This window comes from Vombatus ursinus, unplaced genomic scaffold (genome assembly GCF_900497805.2).
Source record: "Vombatus ursinus unplaced genomic scaffold, bare-nosed wombat genome assembly UNPS02014773.1, whole genome shotgun sequence".
Taxonomy (NCBI): domain Eukaryota; kingdom Metazoa; phylum Chordata; class Mammalia; order Diprotodontia; family Vombatidae; genus Vombatus; species Vombatus ursinus.
The window spans coordinates 10,512,876-10,536,666 of record NW_020954551.1 but is presented as its reverse complement, the minus strand read 5'-3'; the positions used below and the strand labels follow the sequence as shown (position 1 = coordinate 10,536,666).

General features: G+C 40.6%; 1 protein-coding gene across 3 annotated transcripts in view; it reads left to right on the top strand.

Moving 5' to 3' along the window:
- ADAMTS9 (ADAM metallopeptidase with thrombospondin type 1 motif 9) overlaps positions 1-19,042 on the top strand; it is a 195,313-nt gene extending 176,271 nt beyond the window's left edge. For all 3 annotated transcript variants that reach the window (XM_027863777.1, XM_027863776.1, XM_027863778.1), the window contains 7 exons: positions 121-215; positions 773-867; positions 963-1,096; positions 3,374-3,465; positions 8,988-9,092; positions 16,183-16,277; positions 17,503-19,042. In XM_027863777.1, coding sequence (XP_027719578.1) covers positions 121-215; positions 773-867; positions 963-1,096; positions 3,374-3,465; positions 8,988-9,092; positions 16,183-16,272 — 611 coding nt within the window. In that variant the 3' untranslated portion in view covers positions 16,273-16,277; positions 17,503-19,042. The remainder of the gene's footprint in view (positions 1-120; positions 216-772; positions 868-962; positions 1,097-3,373; positions 3,466-8,987; positions 9,093-16,182; positions 16,278-17,502) is intronic.
- Positions 19,043-23,791: the final 4,749 nt, after the last annotated feature.

Here is a 23,791-nt window from a genome sequence, read left to right as displayed (position 1 = left end):
ATGAATGAATGAATGAATGAATGAATGAATGAATGAATGAATGAATGCAAAAGCATTTATTAAGGGCTTACTATGTGTGAAGTAATCTATGAAGATTATAGCATGCATTTCCCTCCCCAGGTGAGTTACCCAGAAACTGCAAAGAGATGAAAAGGCTGAAAGGTGTCATTGAAGATGGGGAGTATTATCTCACAATCACAGGAAGGATTCTCAAGGTGAATTTCAGGCTATTGATAAAGTATTTCACCTTCTTTTGTTTCTTCTAATTGTTTATTTACTCTTTTTGATTTTGGGGTGGGGTACTTCCTCCCCCCCAGTTGTGACTGTTTCAAGGATGTGTGAGAGAGAAAGAGAAGGAGGATAGAGGGAGGGAGAAAAGGAGTTGGAAGAAATGAGAGAAAGAGGAAGAGGGAGACAGTGAAAGAATAGGAGAAAGAAAGGCAGAATGAGAGAGAGGGAGAGATGGAGGAAGGAAGGAGAGAAAGAGAGAGAGACACAATGAGAGGGAGGGAGAGAGAGAGAGAGAGAGAGAGAGATAAATGGAAGGAGGGAGAGAGAGAGACACACAATGAGAGGGAGGGAGGGAGAGAGAGAGAGAGAGAGAGAGAGAGAGATGGAAGGAGGGAGAGAAAGAGAGGAAGAGACAGAGAGACAGAGAGAGAAACACATCGTTTGCTGTGTGCCAAGCATCTTGCTAAATTCTGGTGAGACAAATCCAAGCAAGCCAGACAATGCCTGCCCTCAAGGAACTGCCATTCTGTCTTTCTTCTAGGTCTTCTGCGCTGGGATGCAGTCTGACAAGCCCAAAGAGTATATTACGCTTATCAGTAGTGACTCCGAGAACTTCTCAGAGGTTTATGGGCACAGGTAAGAGGACCATGGACCACAGCCTGCCAGGTTCTGTGTAGTCTCTGTGAGAAATGTTCTCCCCCATTAATGGAAAGAAATCTCTCTGGGTTTAGACTGCACAACCCCACCGAATGCCCTTACAACGGGAGCCGGAGAGAAGATTGCCACTGTCGGAAAGATTATACAGCAGCTGGGTTTTCCTCCTTCCGAAAAGTCAGGCTGGATTTGACCACTATGCAAATAATAAGTAAGTTACCATGGGGAATAGCATGGAGTGGGGTGGGGGGAAGGGAATGGAGGAGAGGACGAAATGCTCGCTTTATACAGAGGCAGCACAGTGTAGTGTCCTTGGAGTCAAGAAGAAACTAGTTCAAGTTCTTCTGACACTTTCTGGCTGTGTAACCCTGGGCAAGTCACTTAACCCTGTTGGCCTCAGTTTCCCCATCTGTAAAATGAGCTGGAGAAGGAAATGGCAAACCACTCCAATATCTTTGCCAAGAAAACCCCAAACGGGGTCACAAAGAGTCAGACATGACTGAACAAATCTATGTATATGTTGTTTCTCCCCTATGGGATGTAAGCTCCTTAAGGGCCAGGCCTGTTTTATCTTTGTCCTTCTGCCCTTGTTGTCCAGCACAGTGCCTGACACATAGTGACTGAGTACATAATTAATAAATATATAGTGAATTGAAGTATAGTCCTAGATGGTTGCTATCTGAATTAGTGAGGAGTATTTCCGGGGCAGCTAGGTGGCGAAGTGGATAGAGCACCAGCCCTGGAGTCAGGAGGACCTGAGTTCAAATCTGGCCTCAGACAAAACACTTGACATGTACTAGCTGTGTGACCTTGGGCAAGTCACTTAACCCCAATTGCCTCACCAAAAAAAAAAAAAAAAGAGTATTTCCCTCCTAGGGAATTCCTTACACTTCCACTTCCTTTCTTTGCTTGCCTATTAGTCACTTTACAAAAAAGGAGACAGAATTATGTTTTCCACTTAGCTTGCCCATAATCTGATATAACTCTGACCAGCACTGTCTTTGATTAGTTTTTCAACCATCCAGGGATGTGGGACATTAATCAGAGGAACAGCTGAGGGCAGCAAAAAGGCCTAAACATGTTGCAATGAACAGAGGAAAAACAGAATCATGAATAATTAATTTTTCCTCATTATATCTGATACAGTATATTAGATTACTCTGCCCTTGAAGTAGATTGAACTTGATTTGCCCTCAAGATTTTAAAAAATTGGCATCATCCAGACTGCTCTTGACTTCAAGGAGCTGGTATTGCAGTTTTTGCATTGGAAGAGAGAAAGGGGGGGGGTATAGATACAGAAACAGAGAGAGAAAGAAACAGAGAGAGGCAGAGAGAGAGAGGCAGACAGATAAAGAGATAGAGACAGAGAGAGGCAGACAGAGAAAAGAATGGGAAATAAAGGAAAGAAGAGAAAGAAAGAAAGAAGAAAGGAAGAGAAAGAAAGGGAGATAAACTGAAAAAATGGGAGGAAGAGAGAAAGGGAGATAAAGGAAGAGAAAAAAGAGAAAGGAAGGAAGAGAAAGAAAAGAAAAGGGGAGAGAAAGAAAGAGAAAGGAAGAGAGAAAGAGAAAGAAAGGGAAGGAAGGAAGACAAAGAGAAAAGAAGGAAGGAAGGAAGGACTGACCATTGTGCCTGTAGAGAACTCATGCCACTATGTTCCACGTCTGTACAGATGTTTTTCTTTTTGGAGTATGACAAGGTTTTCCATTGGTGCTGGGCATTTAAAGCTACTTCAGTCTCTCCTCTGGTGACCCATGGGAGTAATCAGGCAGAGAGAGTGAAGAGAGTGTGCCCTGGGTACCAGGGCTGGCCCCAGTGGAGCTGTGCTCCTGGGTTGTCTCAAGGTGACTTTCTTGGTCTGCCAAGCTCAGAGACTCCAGTACGGATTCTGAGTGCATCAGCCAACTCTGAGTTGTCTTGTTTTGCTAACTGGATGAAAACTTTCTAAGTTGCCATTAACAATTTCAAGACGCAGAGTTGCATTGCCCTGCGTTTTGGCAGTAATAGCCCATAAATTGCATAAAACTTAGGAGAACAAAAGTCTCTGAAGTAGCTGGAAATCGTTTTCAGAGGTGCTGTTTTTTCCCTTTGCCCTAATTCTCTTCTATAGCAGCTTTTTTACTCTTCTGGGATTCCTGGGGCATCCAATTATCTTCTGTTTAGATTGGGTATTTTGACAAATTTTTTGATGTAAGAATCAATTCCATAGTGATTTTAAAACAATGTTTTGGTTTGTACACTGAGATGAAAAAAAAATCCGTGCTAGCAGTTCACTGACTCACCAAAGTAAGCACCCATCAGGATGAGCTCATTTGCTAAGAACATGCTGAATTATTTCTTCTTCTCTCATTTCTTTCCCACTGCCCCTTGGTCTTTTATTCTCTCCCCCACTTCTCTTACCCAATCTCCTGCCAATCCCCCTCCCTTCTCATCTCTCCTCTTCCTCCAACTCAACTCTCTCCCTGTCCTGCCATTGACCCTCCCATAGCCACAGACTTGCAGTTTGCACGGACCCACGATGGGCGTCCTGTTCCTTTTGCCACAGCTGGAGATTGCTACAGTGCTGCAAAGTGCCCACAGGTATGCCTAAGCGCCTGTTGCCCCAATTGCTGACGTTTAATATGAAAGAGGATTGGGAGTCCACAACTCTGTAGTCCAGAAGCCTCCCCAAGCTACACAACTTACCTGTGCTCTCTGGCAGCCAGAACCATCTCTAGAGTCGGTGCATCAAGGCGGTCACCCATTGGCCATCTGATTGAGAAGGCTTGGGATTCTGTGAGAGAGAGAGAGAGAGAGAGAGAGAGAGAAAGAGAGTGAGTGTGTATGTGTGTATGTGTGTATGATCCCCCGACAAAGTAGCTCAGCTAAAACCCTTTCTTTGTCCTTTAAAGAATTAGAAGTTTCCTTGTTTCTTGGAAGATTCTTGGGGCAGCTAGGTGGCACAATGGATAGAGCACCGGCCTTGGATTTAGGAGGACCTGAGTTCAAATCCGGCCTCAGACCAAACACTTGACACTTACTAGCTGTGTGACCCTGGGCAAGTCACTTAACCCCAGTTGCCTAAAAATTTTAAAAAAAAAGGAAGATTCTTTTTGTTTTATTTTGTACATGCACATTTTTCTTTTATTTCATTTTAAAACACACAGAAAAAAGGTGACCAGGGCTATAAAATCAGCCTTCAGACTTTTGAGAGGTTCTGGAACATAAGAAATGGGCTATCTGAGAGTTAAGAGCTCAACCCAACTTTGGACATGAATGAGGGTCCCCAAGTGCAGATGGGCAGATGGAGTCTCCACAAAGTTGTTGTTAAAGTCTCTTTCATTGGTGTCTCTCATGAGGCCGCTGGTCTCAACAAGAAATGGGGAATGGAGCTAGAACATGGTTTTAACGTCTTCATAGAGTAGACTCCCTGCAAGCCAAAGGAACCCTTCCTACCCAAGACACCTGAAAACAAAAAGCATCTTCCCCTTTTAACTACTTGATTTCTCAGTCAGTTTTAAGCAAATGTTGCTGAACACCCAAGGGGGTGAAATGGGAGCTTTTGGGAGAAAAAGAAAATTAAAATGACTTAATCAAGAAATGGGGCCTTTCACAAAGAAGCCAGGCACTGCCAAGTGGAAACCTTCCAAAGGGCCAGTTCTTTAGAGGGCTGGATGACTTTAATGCCATGAAGGTATTTCAAGCATTTAAGCTTCTAATAGATTTGGGTTCCCTGCCTCTCTATCAGGGATTCTTAATGTTTTTTTTTCTTTTTGCCTCCATGAGATAACAATAACAACTACCATTTAAGCACTGTACAGGTTATCTCATTTAATAATAATAATGATAATAATAATATCTCATTTAATAATAATAATAACAGGGCAGCTAGGCAGTACACTTAATGTGTGTCTGACCCAGCACTAAATGCTGAGCATACAGAATAAGCAAAAACACAGTCCCTGCCCTCTGGGAGCTGACATTCTAATGGAGGAGAGAGACCATGTAGATATCATTAGGTTCATAGAAAATACATGGAGATGAAATGGAAACTCATCTCCCTGGAAAGGTGCTACAAGTGGGAGAGACCAGGAAAGGCCTCCTAAAAACTTTAATCTGCCATTTTAGAAAATGAAAGATAGAAACTTTTCAAATGGACTCGTGGGTAAAAGGTTCCTAGATTAAAACTGAAGGACATCTAATCCACTTTTCTCATTTTACATATGAGGAAACTGAGTCCTAACTAGATTAAGTGACTTACCCCAGGTCCTATGGGTAGTAGGTGGCAGGATTCTAACCAGGCCCCCTGACACCAACAGCCTTCTTCCCGCTGTACTTGATAGAGAGCTAAAGCTGGCAGTTGCACTTGGGAATGGTCCTTTAAGGGCTTAACAGTCATGTGGCAGTGGGCACAAATGAAATCCTGGCGTTGGAGGATCTAAGCTTGCCATCCTTGTATGGCACCGGGGGCCCAATGACATCTGGGTTCTTTAAAGCTGGGACTCCTAAAGGAACACTTTCTGCTTGTGTAACCGGGCCAGAGTCATCCGATGGAGGGCTTGCTTTGGATACTGTTCGGAGCAGATGTGACTTCATTTTAAAGAACCATCCCTGGCCCGTGCCTGGGCTGTCCAAACTGCCTTCTGCTGCATGTTCCTGATGTGTGTGACCCACTTTCAGATGCCCTGCCCATTTAAAGACCTCAGCAGAATGCCAGGGGCTGACACAAGCATTTGGAAAACAGATGCCCTGCAGATGAGGTCTCCATGAACAGACAGGGCACCAGAGTCACAGAGCGAAGTCAGACCTTAGAGATTGTGGAGTCATTCTACAGATGGAGAAACTGAGGCCCACAAGGGGATCATAGAGTGCCTCTGGCCCAGTTCCCTCATTTTACAAGTGAGGAAACTGAGGCCCAGAAAGGGGCCATAGGCTCATCGATTTAGATCTGGAAAGGACCTTTGAGTTCATTCAGTCCAGGGGGTCTTAACCTGGGGTTAGTGAATTAGTTTCTTCAATGTATTTTTCTAACTGAATTTCAATGTAATCAATTTCCTTTGTAAATCTCATGTGTTTTTATACATTTAAAAATGTGATTCTGAGAAGGGTCCATAGGCTTCCCCAGACTGCCCATGGGGTCCATGACACACAAAAGTGAAGAACTCTCAGTCTAGTCCACATCTGGCCAGGTACAGTCAAGGTAACACATCCCCTAAGGGGATTCTGTTTTCCCATCTGTGACACAAGGAAGCTGGACTGAATCAGAGAGGTCAAACCCACTGCCCAAAACACTCTGAAGTGCAACCAGAACCAGATGAAAATATAATTGGGAAATATTTAGCAAGTACAAATAAAAATACAATAAAACATAGATAATGTTGCATTTTAAAACTCAGTTACTATGTGACCCCCACGGATCTTTATGTGTGGATTAGCGGCCCCTGTTTCTATCAGAGTTTGACCTCACTGGGCTAGATGACCTCTAAGGTCTCTTCCAGCTCTAAATTGATGATAAAATCTGGCCAGAATATGAAACCAGGTCCCCGGACTCCAGAGCTCTTTCCACTACTCTATCATGCTTCAAGAATGAGACGAATTAGGGCAGCTAGGTGGTACAGCTCTGGCCTTGGAGTCAGGAGGACCTGAGTTCAAATCTGGCCTTAGACACTTGACACTTACTAGCTGTGTGACCTTGGGCAAGTCACTTAACCCCGACTGCCTCACTAAAAAGCCAAAAAAAAAAAAAGAATGAGACAAATTAAAATGTATCACATAAAATGAGTCCAAGCTCACCTGGGCCTAAGCTTTTTCCTCACCTTTTTTAAGAGGGTCAATGTCCTTTCTCCTTGCTGGAGGGTATATCAACCAGATGGTCCCCCAGAAGGCTAATAAAGTATGGTCACCAATCTGCCAATGGGGGAGGCCATCCCAGCAGGGCAGCGGGGCTGCTGAAGGTTACAGTAACCTGAAGGTCATTGGCTTTTAGAAGGAAGTTCCCAGTTCCTTCAGGTCACTGTCAGCATGCCAGGAGTGGTAGGCAAGGTGAAGAATGCCTAGGCTTCAAATCAAGAAGGCTTTGTGGAACAGATGGGATTTCAAACCCTGAATCAGAAAGTGTTAGTTTTGCACCTACTATGTGCCTAGAACCCTTGTGTGTGCCATAAGGAAGAAGAGAAGAGGAAGAGAATTGGTTCTGGCTGTCAGGGTAATCATTGACATCCTAGCAATATAAAATGTGCCTAGAAGAAACTATTTTAAAAGGATAGATAGATACATGATAGACAAATATAGACATGTGTATCTATATACTCTATATCCTCTTAAAATCATTACATATAAGGATATACAGTTGTATAGATTAAAGGATATATAATTATATATATACATCATATATAAATACTGGATTTTGCATTATTAATAGTTCAGATTTTTTAAAGTAATTACCAAAATTTGTTTAATTTACTAATTAAGCACCTGCTCTATATAAGACACTGGATTAGGTCCTGTGGATCCCGAGACAAAAATGATACAAGCCCTGTCCTCAGGGAACTTAGATTATTCATGATACAAGTTGGTTTCCACCATGAAGCCAGAGTCGGGTAAAGCTCCAGGCGGTAATGGCAGCTTGGTGCACTGAGCCTGGAGTCGGAAAGACTCCGAGGTGAGATCATGCTTCTGACGTGTACTAACCAGGTGACTCTGGACAGGTCATTTAATATCTCCCAGCCTCAATTTCCTCATCTCTGAAATGGAGATAAAAAAGTGCCCACCAGGGGCAGCTAGGTGGAGCAGTAGACACAGCATCAGCCCTGAAGTCAGGAGGACGGGAGTTCAGATCTGGCCTCAGACCAAACACTTGTCACTTACCAGCTGTGTGACCCTGGGCAAGTCACTTAACCCCAATTGCCTAAAAAATATATAAATATATTATATATACACATTATATATATATTATATAATATGTATATATAATATATATATAATGTGTATATATAATATATATATAGCGCCCACCTCCCAGAGTAGCTGTGGGAATCGCATGAGAAAATGCAGGCAAAGCACTTTGAAAACCCTGAACAACCAAGTGTTACCTGTGACTTTGGGCAAATCAATCGGCCACTCTGTGCCTCAATTTCCTCATTCTGTAAAATGAGGAGACAGAACTGGAACATCTCTAAAGCTCCCTGGGTCTATGATCCCACTGATGGGTCATAGAAGATGTGAAAAGGAATGTTATTTGGCTTAGAAGAAAAACGGGGATCCTGAGGGAAGGCTGACTAGGAGTCAGACAACTCGGGTTCTGACCTCAGCTCTGCCTCTTGTGACTTGTATGTAAACTTCAGTTTTCTCATCTGTGAAGTGAGGGGGCTGGCCTTTGACCTCTAAGGTCTCCCTCCACTCCAAGCCCGTGATCCTCTTGACCTTCTCCCAGGAGATCTGGGCAGAGAGCTGTAGCACATTCCAAGGGGTCTTGAAGTAAAGGGGCCAGACCCTGTTTCCGTAACAGAGTTCCAACGTCTTTGGGCATTAAGCCTGTTATGGGTGGACCAATGGTGCCCTCTGCTGGCCACCTGCAAGAAAACACTTCTTCCTCAAGGCTGCCTTTAAGGAAGCAAGAGTCATACTGAGCTTGGTACAACACGCTCTACATTCAGATGTTATTAGAATAATTATAATGGCCACTTACTGTTGTAATTTCTGAGGATATATATCCTCATGTGGCAAATGCAGTGTAGTGCAGGAGGAGTGCATTAGTTCTAACTTCAGTTTTCTCACTTGTGAAGGTCCCGGGTTCAAATCCAACCTCTTTCACTTACTGCCTGTGACCTTGGGTGAATTGCCTAACCTCTCTGGGGCTCAGTTTCCTCATCTTCAAAATGAGGGGTTTGTGCTCAGTGAAGAGAGCATTGGCCCCAGAGTCAGAAAGACATGAATACAAATCCTAGCTGTATACCCCAGGGCAAGTCTATGAGCCTCAGTTTCCTCATTTGTAAAATGAGTGGGGTGTGTCTGATGGCCTGGGTCAACACCCCCAAGATCTCTGCTCTATCAAGCTGCATCTCCTTCTGTGTAGCTTGGGAAGTCAGGTTGAACGGAGAATTTTCTTTGGCCTTCTGTTTCAGGGACGCTTTAGCATCAATCTTTATGGAACTGGCCTGTCATTAACAGATGCCTCCAGATGGGTCTCACAAGGGAACTACGCTGTCTCTGAAATTAAAAAGTCACCGGTAAGCATCTCCCCCCCCAGCCTCAACACCACACACACACACACACACACACACACACACACTCACACTCATAACTATGCTATCACTCTGATAGCATAACGTGGTTTTTCCCCTCCTGCACCACCTTTCAAACCATTTTGCAGAAGTCTGAGAAGAGAATCTGATAATTAAATGAAGTGTAAAGCACTGACTGGTGCCCCCCCATCCCCTAATCAAGTTTCTCCTGTGGTAAATTCTTCAATGAGATGTGAACAACCTTGGGTAATTAGGGGAGCCGCTTAACCATGAAGCTAAAAGCAGGAAATAGCCCACAACCCAGACATGCCGGTAATTAGCAGGATGGAGTTCTGTTTTGTGAACATTGGTAAAATAGTATAATGAAGAAAAAAGGGACAAAAATGGGGTGTCAGGCTGCTTGGTGCCTGCTGCTGTGACAGGTGAGCTTTTCCAGGGATGCTGAAACATGATCACGAATACTTTCAAGTGGGCAAAGCTCTTCACTACAATCTCTCCCACAGTACCTGGCATGTAGTAGGCACTTAATAAATGCTTCGTTTCCTTGATTTTTTTTCATTGAAGCCTCACCACCACCCTGTGAGGTCAGTACTATGGCTATTTTTATGACCATCTTATAGATGAGGAAACTGAGACTGAGAGTGCTTAAGTGGTATCGGAGGTGGCCTTTGAACCCAGGTCTTCCAGACTTTTAATTCCGTCACCCTATCTATTGGACCATAACATTATGGAATCTTAGATTTCGAGTGCAAAAGGACCACGGACACCATCTGGTCCAACCTCTCATTTTAAAGATGAAAATAGCAAGGATCAGAGAGTTTCACTTACTTGCCCAAGATCACACAGAGGGTCAATGACAGGTGGGATTTGAACTCAGGTCCTCTCCCTTCAAAAGCAATAGTTTTTCCATTTTATCTCCCAGTCTACTCCCAACTTGTGGGAATTTTGGTTGCATAGTAGTTAGAATGCAAGACTTGGAGTCAGGAAGATGTGAGTTCAAATCTGTCATACTAGCTATGTGACTCTGGGGAAGTTACACAACTGTCTGCCTCAGTTTCCTTATCAATAAAATGGGAATAATAACAGCAGTTTCTTATGAGAGTAAAATGAGATAACATTTAAAACACTTTGCAAATCTTCAAGTACTATGTGGATGTTAGCTATTGTTATTATATTGTATCTTCTCGGGGCACTTGATACTATTGTAGAATTGTCTTAAGCCATGTTTCTTAGACCAGTCTTTTAGCCTGACACTGTAATGAAAACTGCCTTCTCTGCTTTTCAAAGTTTTTGAGAAGGTAGAGGAACCAGAAATTGCAGTGGGAAAGGAAAGGAAATTTTAGTCCTTCCCCTCATCCAAAAATCCATGACCCTATCCCCTACAGAGATGGGTAATGAAGCACCCTGTGTAAAGATCAGAGTTTGGGCAGATCATATAGTGCATGTTAGCGTGTAACATATAATGAGGCTGGAAAGTTAAATTGAGACCAGATTGTAAAGGGTTGTAAAAACCAAGCAGAAGAGTTTATGCTTTATTCTAGATGCAATAGAGAGCCATGGCAGTTTATTGAATAAGAGAGTGACATAGTCAGATCTGTGCTTAAGAAAAGTTATATTAGCATTATGTGGAGAATGAGTTGCAGAGGGAAAGACTGGGGTCATAGATGAGAGAGCTAGTAAAGGTAGAAATGCAAGACTTGGCAACTGATTGGACATGTGGGGCGAGTGAGAGAGAAATCAACATACCTGTGTATGCCCATTATGTGCCATTCCATTGTCCTTTGGATGACCTGCAACTTTAGTTTTTAAGAAACTGGGATTTTATAACTCAGAGCCTCAGAGCAACACCAGAATGATAATTATTATAATATTTATACAGCGCTTCATATTAGCTCATTTGATTCTTACAATATCTTGTAAAGTAGGTGTTATTATTAATCCCATTTTCCAAATGAAGAAACTGAGACTGAGAAAGATTAAGTGACCTAGGTCACACATATAATAAATATGAGACAGGATTCAAATTCTTGTTTTCCTCACTCCAAATCCAACATACTAGCTACCTACCAAAAGGATACTGATATCACAAACATGGGTTTTTGTTTCATTGAACAATTTGGAGCCACTTAAAAACAGTGTACAGTTTCCAAAATATGCATCAACCTTCTCTCCTCTTCCTCAATTCTGGGCCCAGTTCCTTGTCTCTTTGCTGTGACTGGCCAGGATATAGGTACCAGCAGCTGAGCTCTATGGGCTGTCCATCAAACTATATATCATAGTCTGGACAATGGGCGTTCTTTATCCATGTGCTTTTTCCTGTGTACATAGTTAAGGAGAACTAGTTTGAGTGATAAGGACTCTCATTTAAAAGTTCATCTTTTTTAAATTTTTAATTATTTGGCTTTTTTTACAAATGAAAATCCACTTTCTTTTCATTCTCCTTCCCCACTGAGAAAGAAAGGAAACAAAACTGCCGTTATAGACAACACATGCAAAACAGTTTTCCCAATTGGCCGTGTCCAACATTCAATGTCTCAATCTGCCTTCTGAGGCTCTCATTTCTTTATCAGGAGGTGAGAAGCATGTTTCACCACAAGTTGTTCATGGTAAACAATTTCACTGAAATTGTTTTGTCTTTATAATATTGTTGTTATTGTAAAAATTGTTCTTCTGAGTCCACTCTCTTCCCTCTGTATCAGTTCATCCAAGTCTTCCCAGGTTTATCTGTAACTATCCCCTTCAAAATTTTTTACAGCATAGTAGTATTCCAGAACATTCATATGCCATAACTTCTTAAACCATTCCCCAATGAATGAGGGCCCTCTCAATTTCTACTTCTTTGCCACCTTGAAAAGAGCTGCTATAAATATTTTTGTACATATGAGTCCTTTTCCTTTTTCTTTGATCTCTTTGGAGTCTAGACTTAGTGATGGTATCATTGACTCAAAAGGTATACATGGTTGTAATAGTTTTCTGCCCATTGTTCCAAATTGCTTTCCCGAAAGGCTGAACTCATTCATAGCTCCATCAACATTGCACTGATATTCTTGTTTTCCCAAAGCTCCTCCAACATTTGTCATATTTTTTTGGTCAATTTTGCCCATCTGATAAGTGTGAGGTGGTACCTTGAGTTGTTTTAATTTGCATTTCTCTAATTATTAGTGGTTTAGAGGTGCTTTTTTATATAAATCAAGCTATTGATAGCTTGGATTCCTTCTTCTGAAAATTTTCCAAATCTTTTTATCATTTCTCAATTGAGGAATACTTCTTGTTCTTATAAATCTGAATCTATTCCCTATATATCTCTGGAATGAGAACTGTATCAGAAAAATTTGCTAAGCAATTTTTTTTTACCCATTTATCTGCTTCTCTTCTAATTTTAGCTGCATTGGTTTTGTTTGTGCAAAAAACCTTTTTTTAATTTTATGTAATGAAAATTGTCCATTTTATCTTCTGTGATTCTCTTTTTATCTTGTCCCCATTCATAGATCTGCCAGATAATTTCTTCCTTGCTCATCTAATTTTTTAGTGATGTCAGCCTATATGTCCAAGTCGTGTACCCATCTGGAGCCCATCTGTGTATGTGGCATGAAATGATGATCAATACCTAGTTTTTGCCAGACTGCTTTCCAGTTTTCCTAAACGTTTTTGTCAAATAGTGAGCTCTTGCCTGAATAACTGAAATCTTTAGTATATCAAATACTAGGCTACTTAGTACTATGTGATTCTGAATTTTTTCTTCTTCTTGGACAGGTGGACGGGCAGCCTTCTGCTCTTCAACTTCCGAAAATAGATGATAAGGCATAAGGGATAGGGTGTGACCCAGTGTTAGAAAACTATATTTTTTCTTTTCTTTTTTCTTTTTTTTCTTTTTAGGCAATTGGGGTTAAGTGACTTGCCCAGGGCCACATAGAAAAAACTATATTTTTCATATAGATCTCCCTCTAATTCTAATCTCATTTATCCTACCCATTTGCTTAGCAAGTCTTTTTTTTCCTTCCATAATTACTGCAAAGGTAAACTTGAAACCAGCTTCTTGTTTGAATTCCAAATTCATAGAATCCAAAATTGGTAAGACTTAGTTGAACATCCAAAAAGCAAATAAATCTAAATGACTTTGATGACTTAAATGAAATGAAAATGTATTTAGAGCGGAGGCAACATACTAGATGCTGGGGAATGTAAAAATACCTGCCATCAAAGAGCTTATATTCTATTGGGGAACACAACATACACCAATATAAATAAACATAATAATCTGGTGGGATAAAAAAAAACCATGAATTGGAGTGGAGGGGAGGGTGGGGAGTATGGCTTAGCAGAAATAGAACTAGACTTTGAACTAATGGCAGCCCATGTGCCACCATGGACCTCTAGAATCAGGAGTAATTATTGCAATTCTGTGATTATAGATATATAATTAAGTACTAAGTGGTAGGGGTTACTGGCTGATTAAAATGTAGTAGACAGGGAAAGCATCTTGGAGAAGGTGGGAATTGAATCACGTACATCCATGCACACACACCCCCCCTCCAGAGAATGAGATTCCTTCTATGCCTGAGGAAGGAGATTGAGGCTTAATTTAAGGACTAAAATGCTAATAATTATAGGTCTCAAAAAATGGACTGAGCTGCCTTGGGAGGCACTGGTTCCCTGTCCTTGGAGGTCTTCAGACAGAGGCTGGATGGCCATTTGTTGGGCGTGCTGCAGAGAAGATTTTTAATTTAGGTTTCAGTTCATCTAGACCTCCTCCAAAGTCTTGTTCAACTCTAAGCTGTTGTGGGTTTCTTCTGTAATGGTTCAAAAATGACCCTTTAAAATTTTTGAACTTTTTTTTAAAATTTACAAATATTTATTTCTTCTCTCCCTCCTTTTTCTCTAATTGAAAAAGAAAAGAAAAAAAGTCCTTATAACAAATCTGCATAGTTACCAACAGCCTATAAAACTAGGCATACTCTTTGACCCAGCAATACTGCTTCTAGGCCTGTATCCCAAAGACATCAAAGAAAAAGGAAAATGACCTATATGTAAAAAATAGTTATAGCAGCTTTTTTTGTGGTGGCAAAGAATTGGAAATTGAGAAGATGCCCATCAATTGAGGAATGGCTATGGTATAGGATTGTGATGGAACATTATTGTGCTACAAAAAACGATACAGGGAGTTATTTCAGAAAAACCTGGAAAGACCTATATGAACTGATACAAAGTGAAGTGAGCAGAACCAGGAGAACATTGTACATAGTAACAGCAATAGTGTAAAGATAATCAAGTCTGAAAGGCTTAGCTACTTCGATTGATATAATGAGCCATGACAATTCCAAAGGACTCATGATAGAAAATGCTGTCTGCCTCCAGAGAGAGAAAACTGACATACTTTCAGTGCAGATTGAAGCAGACTTTTTTCATTTTCTCTATTTTTCTTGCAATTTTTTTTGCAACATGGTTAATATGGAAATGTTTTGCATGATTTCACATGTATAATGGTTATATTGCTTGCTCTCTCAATGGGTGGGGAAGGGGCTAGAGGGAAGGAGAAAATGTGAAACTCCAATTTAAAAAAAAAGAATGTTAAAATTTTAAAGAAGAGCTATTATAAATTTCATGGGGAAAATAAATATGCATAATTTATTAAAATAAATCCTCACATTGGCCATGTGCAAGAAATATTTGTTTCATTCTGTATCCTGAGTCCATTACCTGAAAGAAGGTTGTTGGCATGCTTCATCTTCTTTTGAAATCATGGCTGGTCATTGAATTCATCAAAGTTCTTGGGTCTTTTGAAGATGTTTGTCTTTCCAGGGTTGTTTTTATTGCATAAAGTGTTGTCCTAGTTCTTCTCACTTCAGCCTGCATCAGTTCATACAAAGTCTTCCCCAGGTTTCTCTATTAGAATCGTCCCTATAATCACAGAAATGACCATTTGCATTCGCCTAACTTATCAAAAAACCAAGGTCTCCCCTGAAACAGGGCTGCCCATTTCTTCTAGGCCCTCTCTTTGTGACAGGTAGGTATGAACAGAAAAAGGGAGGTCAGTTTAGATGTGGAGACTAGGAAAAGGAAGAGTGTCACTAATCTGCAAGGAGAACCCATTTCTGATTACTTTCAACTCCTATCCCCTTTTTTAAATTCATAAGAACATCACTGTTAGGGGAGGGGGAGAAAGAACAAGGAAATGAAACATTTCCATAAAAAAATAGAAAGCCTAAAAGGACATGCCTCAAAAGAGAACCTGGAAGCAGTATGGTGTAGTGGGTAGAGTGCAAGACTTGGCATTAAGAAAACCTGGATTTAGATCCTACCTCAAGCACTTATTAGCTTTGTGACCCAGGCAAGTCATCTATCCTCTCTGTGCCTCAGTTTCTTCATCTATAAAGTGAAGGAATTGGACCCAGTGGCCTCTGAGGTCTTTACTAGCTTTAACCCTATCATCCTCAAAGAAAGAGGAAAGAGATCTACTTGGATCTAAATATTATAGCATCTCCTTTTTCAATGGTGAAGAATTGGAAACATCAGTTGGGGAATGGCCAAACAAGTTGTGGTATATGAATATGATGGAATACTGTTGTACAGTAAGAAATGATCGAAAGGATGATCTCAAAGAAACCTAAGAAGAATATAAAGACTAATCTGAACTGATGCAAAGTGAAATGAGGAGAACCAGAAAATTTATACAATGATAGCAATATTGTAACTCTCATCAATGCAATGACCAGCCACAATTCCAGATGAAGCATATATGCCTGTATGCATTACTATTCCCTCTGGGTCCACCACCTCTCTATCAGAAAGTAGGCAGCACATTGCATCATTTCAGTGGTTGGTTGGTTGATTGATTAACAAAATGACTCTTTCTACTTTTTGTTTGATTGCAGTGGGGTTCTGGCCTGCTAGAGTTGCTGATAAAATGGGTCTTTGATTTCTCTGTTTAGCAGATTTCTTTCAGGAAGCTCTGACCTTAAAAAAAAAAAAAGAAGGAAGCAGGGATGGTCTCTAGTCTCTGGGCAGGTCCATCCCTGCACATAAGCAAACACTATACCGCCATGATGGTGACCTAACATGATGCATCTCCTTTCAGGATGGCACCAAAGTCACAGGGAAATGTGGTGGATACTGTGGGAAATGCACGCCATCCTCTGGAACTGGCCTGGAGGTGCGAGTGCTCTGACAATGGTAGGTTGTTACCAGGTCTGTCTTTGGGGATCAAGGGTGAAGGGGGTGTGGGACAGGCAAGTACCTTTGGGCAGGACCTATCCATGTCATTCCTTCACTCCCTCAGCTATTTGTCCCCTAAAGAAGAAGACCAAAGCCTCCTCTGGGGCTTGAGAAAACTGGAAACCACCTCATGGAAAGATCAGTTCAAAGAAGTAGGGCTGCTGAGCATGGAGAGACTGGCTGGCAAATGGGCAGGAGAGAATAGGCTAGTCTTCCTTGGCCCAGAAGACAGAAGTGGTTGCTATCAGTGAAAGTTTCAGAAAAATGCCCTAACGATAAGAACTGTCCAGAATTGGAGGGGACTGTCACTAAATGAGCACTTGCTAGTGATATTCAAGGACATCTTGGACTGGATAGCTTGTAAGGTCATGTTCCAGTTCCCCTAGGTGCTGAATAACCCCAGCTCCCCCCAAGAGTAGGCAAGTTTTAAAAGTAGGGAGAGTTGCACATTTGACAGTTACTTAAGAGGATAATGGAGGTAGCTAGGTGGTGCTGTGGTTAGAGCACTAGGCTTGGAACCAGGAAGACCTGAGTTCAAATCTGGACTCAAATACTTACTAGCTGTGTGACCCTGGGCAAGTTACTTAAGTGTCTCAGTTTCCTCATCTGTAAAATGGGCTGGAGAAGGAAATGGCAAACCACTCCAGTCTCTTTGCCGAGAAAACTCCAAATGGGATCACGAAGAGTCAGACATGACTGAAATGATTCAACAATAAGGAGACAATGAGAATACCACTAGTGCAGTGTTATCTGTCTATCTATCTTAAACATATATATACACGTATTTTATTATTATATATTTTATTTTCCCCAATTACATGTTAAAACCATTTTTAACATTTTTTTTAAAAAGTTTTGAGTTCCAAATTCTATCCTACCCCCCCCCCCTCCCTGACATGGTAAGCAATCTGATGTGGATTATACAAACACACACACACACACACACATTTAACAATAACCTTTGTTTGCCTCAGTTTCCTCATTTGTAAAGTGAGAATAATAATAGCACCTATCTCCCAGGATAGTTGTAAGGATCAAATGAGATAATATTTTAAGTGCTTTTTATACCTTGAAGTGATATGTAAATGTTAGCACTCATTATCATCATCATTATCATCAAAAGAAGAAGACTTTAAAGTTTGCAAAGCATTTATAAAGAATATCTGTTTGTTTTTCCTTACAGGTGCTCTAAAAAGGAAACCATTATGGGATGGATGAAGGATCATAATGCAATACCTCCACCTTAAATTTGGTTGTGTGTGCATGTGTGTGTGTGTGTGTGTGTGTGTGTGCATGAAGACTTATGTATGTGAGTGTGTGTGTGTGTGTGTACATAAACATATATATATATGTGGAATATCCTAATGATGTAAAGTTTAATATTTATGTTTAAAATTATTTATTGTGATTTAATATTTTTGTACGTAAAATGTTTCTATCGTGGCTGCTTCTGCGCTCATTTCGTCCTTTGCAGTCAAACTACTGCATTTTACGTACTCTACATCATATGTAGTTCTGTGACAAAGTGCTCTTGTATTATTATCACGGTACATTATGGTTTACTTTCAATCTGTACATTGTTTGTATTGAAACTTTTTTATTGTAATTTTTTTTAAAAAAGCAAAACCACACTCCTCTTAAGGTGCTACATGATCACGTATTTTTTTTTTTTTTTTGGCATTTTAATTGAATGGTTTCTAGGAAAATAGCAGTTCGTACTTAAAGCAGTAAGTAACAGACTGGTATCACAGAATATACAGGCTTTTAATTATGTCAAGTCCATGTTCAATTTCACATGCTCTCTGTGAAAAGCAACCATGTTGGTGCTAACATATGTTTTTCAGTGATGTTTAGGATTAGAATAGAGAAGATAGACCCAAAAATGGAGGAGTGGAAGGAAAACTTGGGATGGACAAAAAAATCATTTTGATAAAATGAAATGATCAAATGTTTATCCTATTGTGAACATCTACTTTTTTTTTTAAGTGAGTAGAATCCGTCCTTTTTCTGTCATTAATCACTCACTACTTTGCTTCTGCACATGGTGCCTTGATTTCCCTGCAAATCGAAATGGAGGTTGATGGAGCTGCCACAATCCAGAATGCCAGGAAAACGAATGTGGTCAGATGGTTTTGCCAATAGAACCTAAAAATATGAGCTAATTAGCAGAGTGCTCCCTCCCCCACTGACCAGTGTGAAATCAGTGGCTGGTGAAGGGTGGCGTGCTAAAGAACAGAACCAGTGATGTGGGTCATGTATATTGTATAGTGTCTATTTTTATTTATATCCTTGCCCATATCCTGATCTTTGGGCCCTTGGATCACTGGGGACAATCCAGGTTCCCTGGATGCTCTAAAGGGTTAGAGTTTATAAGCAAAAGGAGGCTATGGAGTCCAAGATGATCACTTTTCATTAATGAACTGTGCAAGACTTCTCCCGGATATGGATGTGCCAAAGACTTGGTGTTTGTTCTTCTGTATGTACATTCTGACCAGAAGAAAGACAATATCACCAGGGCCTTCATGTATAGGACCTTTGGGTTGAGATTTCTTTCCTTGATTCCAAGGACCAAAGAGATAGGAAAAGTTGGACAGTTTTCTCCAAGCCCAAGCAAAACTTCAGGGAAAATTATACTCCATGTATGTATGTGTTATTTTCCATTATTAAGGCATTATTAAAATCTATTATGAATAAATACGGTGACCACATCCAACCATTCACAACCCGTATGTTTGCTGGACTCTTATTTGTGTTGTTAAGGAAATGTTTCCAATTGTTTTCCATATTTCTCCTTTGGGTTGGCTTACAGATTTTTCTAATCACATTAACTGCTATTCTAATTCCCAAGGGAGAGAAATCATTGGGCCTTTCCCCTGGTCTTCCTTTTGGACACCTAATTCCAGTAGATATTTCTTCTGGACACCAGGGCTGGATCTTTTTGGCGAGAGAAATTGGGCTCAGAATTAAGATTTGTGCATAAGTGTAGAAAATTGCTGAACATTGGAAGCCATGCTACCCTACAAATGTTTGCGTGTGATAAATTGAGTCAAACAAAAGCCAAAACCATCCTGGTTGGCTTTCAGTGAATCATTATAGTAGCGTGAGACAGATACTTTGTGAATTGCCTTGCCAAAATCTAGGTAAATGATATCTTTGGCATTCCGCCATCCAGTTTAGCAGCCCTGTTAGAAAAAGAAAACCATTAAATAATCAACAAACATTTATAAGGTAAGTACTGTGTGCCAGGCATTGTGCTGAGAATGCAAAAGCAAAACAATCCCTGTCCTCAAGTTGATTTTATTTGCTCAGGAGGAGACAACATTGGGACAGTAGGAAGAAAAACTGGTATCAGAATTCAAGGGCCTGGGTTCAAATCCCATATCTTGGCACTAAAGATCTTTGCCTGTGTGACTCCCAGTTCCCTCAGCTCTAAAATGAAGGAATTGATCTAGATGGCCTTGGATGCCCTCTTCAGCCCTGTACACATAGGAACATCAAGACAGTAAGAGATCATTACAATTAGCATTTCTTTCACCTTTCACCTTAGCCAACATTCATCTCTTTTCTTTGATGTTTTTCTTTTTTCCCAATTTTTCTTTAAAAGATGTCTTTTTAGGGTCAGCTAGATGGCACAGTGGATAGAGCACTGGCCCTGGATTCAGGAGGACCTGAGTTCAAATTCGGCATCAGACACATAACATTTACTAGCTGTGTGACCCTGTACAAGTCACTTAACTCCCTTGCCTAGCCCCCCCGCAAAAAAATGCCTTTTTGGTGAACACTTTCCTCATCAACCTCATCCCTTTCTGAGATTTAGTAAAATCCCTGACATTTCTTATTCTAATGTGCTATACTGTCATATTCATCCTCTATTGCCTGCTCTCACTTATGTCTTCCCTACATGTCTTATAAAAATTCTAAGTATTTGGTGAATTCTCTCATCAGCCTCTTCAAACTCCCATTTTTCTTCCTCATGAGGATTATTTTGCATTGTAAAGAAATGATCTCTGGGGACAGCTAGGTGGTGCAGTGGGTAGAGCACTGGCCCTGAAGTCAGGAGGACCTGAGTTCAAATCTGGCCTCAGACCAAACACTTGATACTTATTAGCTGTGTGACCCTGGGCAAGTCACTTAACCCCAATTGCCTAAAAAAAGGAAAAAAAAAAGAAATGATCTCTGGATAAACCCCATTCAATATAAAAATAACCAATAAAAACTGACTTTAGATAATACTGTAAATTTTGCAAAGCACAGTGTCTCATTTGGGCCTCACAACAATGAGGTGAGGGAGATTACAAATATTATAATCCTTATTTTATAGCTGAGGAAACTGACGCTCAGAATTTCAGTGACTTGCCCAGGGTCACACAGCTAGTAAATGTCAGAGGTGGGATTTGAATTCAAGTCTCTAAGTTCTGCTTTCTCTGTCTCTCACTTTCTCCTCTCTCTATCTCTCTGTCTCTCTGTCTGTCTTCCCCCCCTCCTCAATTTCATGAATGCCAACTAAAATGAACTTTTCCAAATACAAAATCAAGTAGAAAAACAGGATTGTACATGAAACTGAACATCTCTATTTTGTACAGCTTTTTTTTAACGTGTATAATGAGTTCAATTTGTAGTTTTCAAAGCTGTCCTACTTGTATGTGCTTCTTTCTGGCCTTCCAAGTCCTTTCTGTGCCTTACTGCCTCTTCTAATACATTAAAATGTTCATTTGCAGGGGCAGCTAAGCGGCACCATGGATAGAGCACCAGCCCTGGAGTCAGGAGGACATGAGTTCAAATATGGCCTCAGACACTTACTAGCTAGCTGTGTGACCCTGGGCAAGTTTTTTAACCCCATTGCCTCCAAAATAAAAAAAAAATGTTCATTTGTTTGTACATGTGACCCTATTTTGAGAACATGTATGCATATATGTGTGTGTGCATACATGAATATATGTATGATTATGTACGTACATACATACATACACACACACATATGGCCAAAATTTATGAGCTAAATGAGGTTGAACAGGCACAGTGACTAATTTTGGACATGAACGTAGGAAGACCTATGTTGAAATCCTGCCTCAAACCCTTACTCTTATGTGACCCTAAACAAGTCACAATCTTCTGTGCCATAGTTTCCTTATCTATAAAATGAAAAGGATTAGACACAATGACCTCTAAGGTCCTTCCAGCTCTAAACCTATGATTTTTATATCTTTTTCATTCTACAAAAAAAATGTGTGTCTTGATCTTTCAATCAACCAGCAAATACTGAATGTCTAAGATGTGCTTGGCACAGTCTCCACTTCATTTAAAATATCAGATCTAACCAAATTCATGTTGAACACGAGCTTCCAGGCACACACTTCTTGCATAAAATGAAATGAAATGTCCTCATTCTATTTTAAGCTGTTCTGTTGTTGGGCGGGGGGGGGGGGGGAGTCAGGAGAGGGAGAAAATGCCCTTTCTGCCTTAGGAAAAGAACCTTGTTCTTCAAGCACTGCTTAAGATATACTGACTCATTTGTGACAAAGAAATGTTTATAATATGCATTATTTATTAGCCTCTGTATGCTCCTGACGGCAATGCCTCACCATGAGGCAGCATGGAGTGATGGCTAAAGAGCTGGCCTCAAACCCAGGAACGTCGAAGTCCCTCTCCCCACCTCTAATACGCACTGGCTGTATGATCCTGGAAAAGACACAACCCCTCTGTGCTTTACTCAATTCTCTAAGACTGTATGTTTCAGAGAATGTGCCAACATGCATAGATAGAGGGACTTTCCTCACCCAGGAGTTCCACATACCAATGAAAGTGTTAGTCCAGTACCCTATCCTTATGTGTCCCTTACATAATACAATTGCCCTTTTCTGTATTGAACAAATGGATAGAACGAGAAGCAAGTCATGAGGAAAATAGTATTCAATCAATATCAGTTGATATGATGAGGCTTCACACAATATTCTCTCTTCACTGATGCTGCTTACTACTTGACAAGTATTTATTAAATGCTTACACAGTCAGGCACTGTGAGCTAGTATCTGAGGCCAGGTTTGAATTCAGAAAGATGAAATGTACAGAATTTAGTACACACTAAATACAAAGATCATATATTGTATAGCACTTCTTGCGGTAGGTTATTGTAAAAATACTACGGAGCCCACTAAAAATAGTAGATACATGGACATATTTTAGCTATGCTATGGAGAGATACTGCAAGAATCAGAGGTAGGTCCTCAGACTCCACAGCTTGCTTTCTTTCGACCATTTTATGCCTATTACAGATAACATGGTTTATAACATCAGTTATAATGGGTGTAATGGGCAAGAGCGTTCTGAGTGGCAAGTAATAGACATAAAATCATTTGGAATAGAGGTAGGTATGAACTCTTTGTAAGTCAGATACTATTTCTGAAAAAAGGCACTTTCTTGCTAGAATCTGCCCCTAAAATAGATTGTTCTCTCTGTATTTTCCCCTCTTGCTCTCTGGGCTTTTCAGTTTTTATCCACCTAGCATGCAGGCTTTCCCCAGTGTTTTGGAGACATGTAGAAAATTCTCTATGTACACAACTGGGACAAATACAGAATCTGGGCAGACAGAGTCTCCAATTCTCTCAATTCTCAGATTCTCTATACCATGGGATATCTACCAAAAGCAGTAGGGCCCCCTGCACCAGAGTTCAGGGAACCTGAGTTCTGGTCCTAGTGTGGTCACTAACGGGCTGTTTGGGTTTAGGTAACTCACTTAACTTTTTGGGTTTTTTTCTTCCTTTTCTAAGGCAGTTGATAAAGATTTATTAAGTACCTGCTATGTGCCAGGCACTGTGCTAAGGGCTTTAGTGTAGTATAAGGACCAATTGATTTGGAGTCAGAAAACTTGGAGTAGAATACTACATCTCCCATTTACCACCTGTGAGACTTGGCCCAGTGACTACACCCTTCTGTTTCCCCCTATCTTTGACACCTGTGTCACTCCTGTTTCCTCCTTTATTGAAATAAGAGGGTTGGTTTCAATGACTTCTAAGAACCCTTCCAGTTCCAAATCTACGATCCTATGAAGTTTTTATTCAATTAAAAAATTTCTATTATGCTAATTAGGGATCATGAGGCTAGAAATCAGAAGACTTGTATTCATACCCCAGCTTTAGTATATAAGTAAGGAAGTTTGTCTTTCCCTGATCTAGTCACAGAACAGGAGCCAAATAAAGAGACAATAAACTGACAGCTTGTGGCTATACCAAGTGATCCCTTTACCAGGTATAAACGAGTCTCTTGAGTGAACCCCATAGGATTAAGAATGACAGGACACTTCCTGGCGACCTTTAAAAGTTGGTTCTTTGAGACAAGAAGAGGGTCTCAAAGAGGAGCCTCATTTTTGACAAGACCTTAGACGACACATGGAGCAGGAAAAGGGGAAGCTGTGAAAAGCCACATGTAGCTAGGAAGGAAGTGGGCAAACACAGTCACCACAAAGAAAGAAGCCA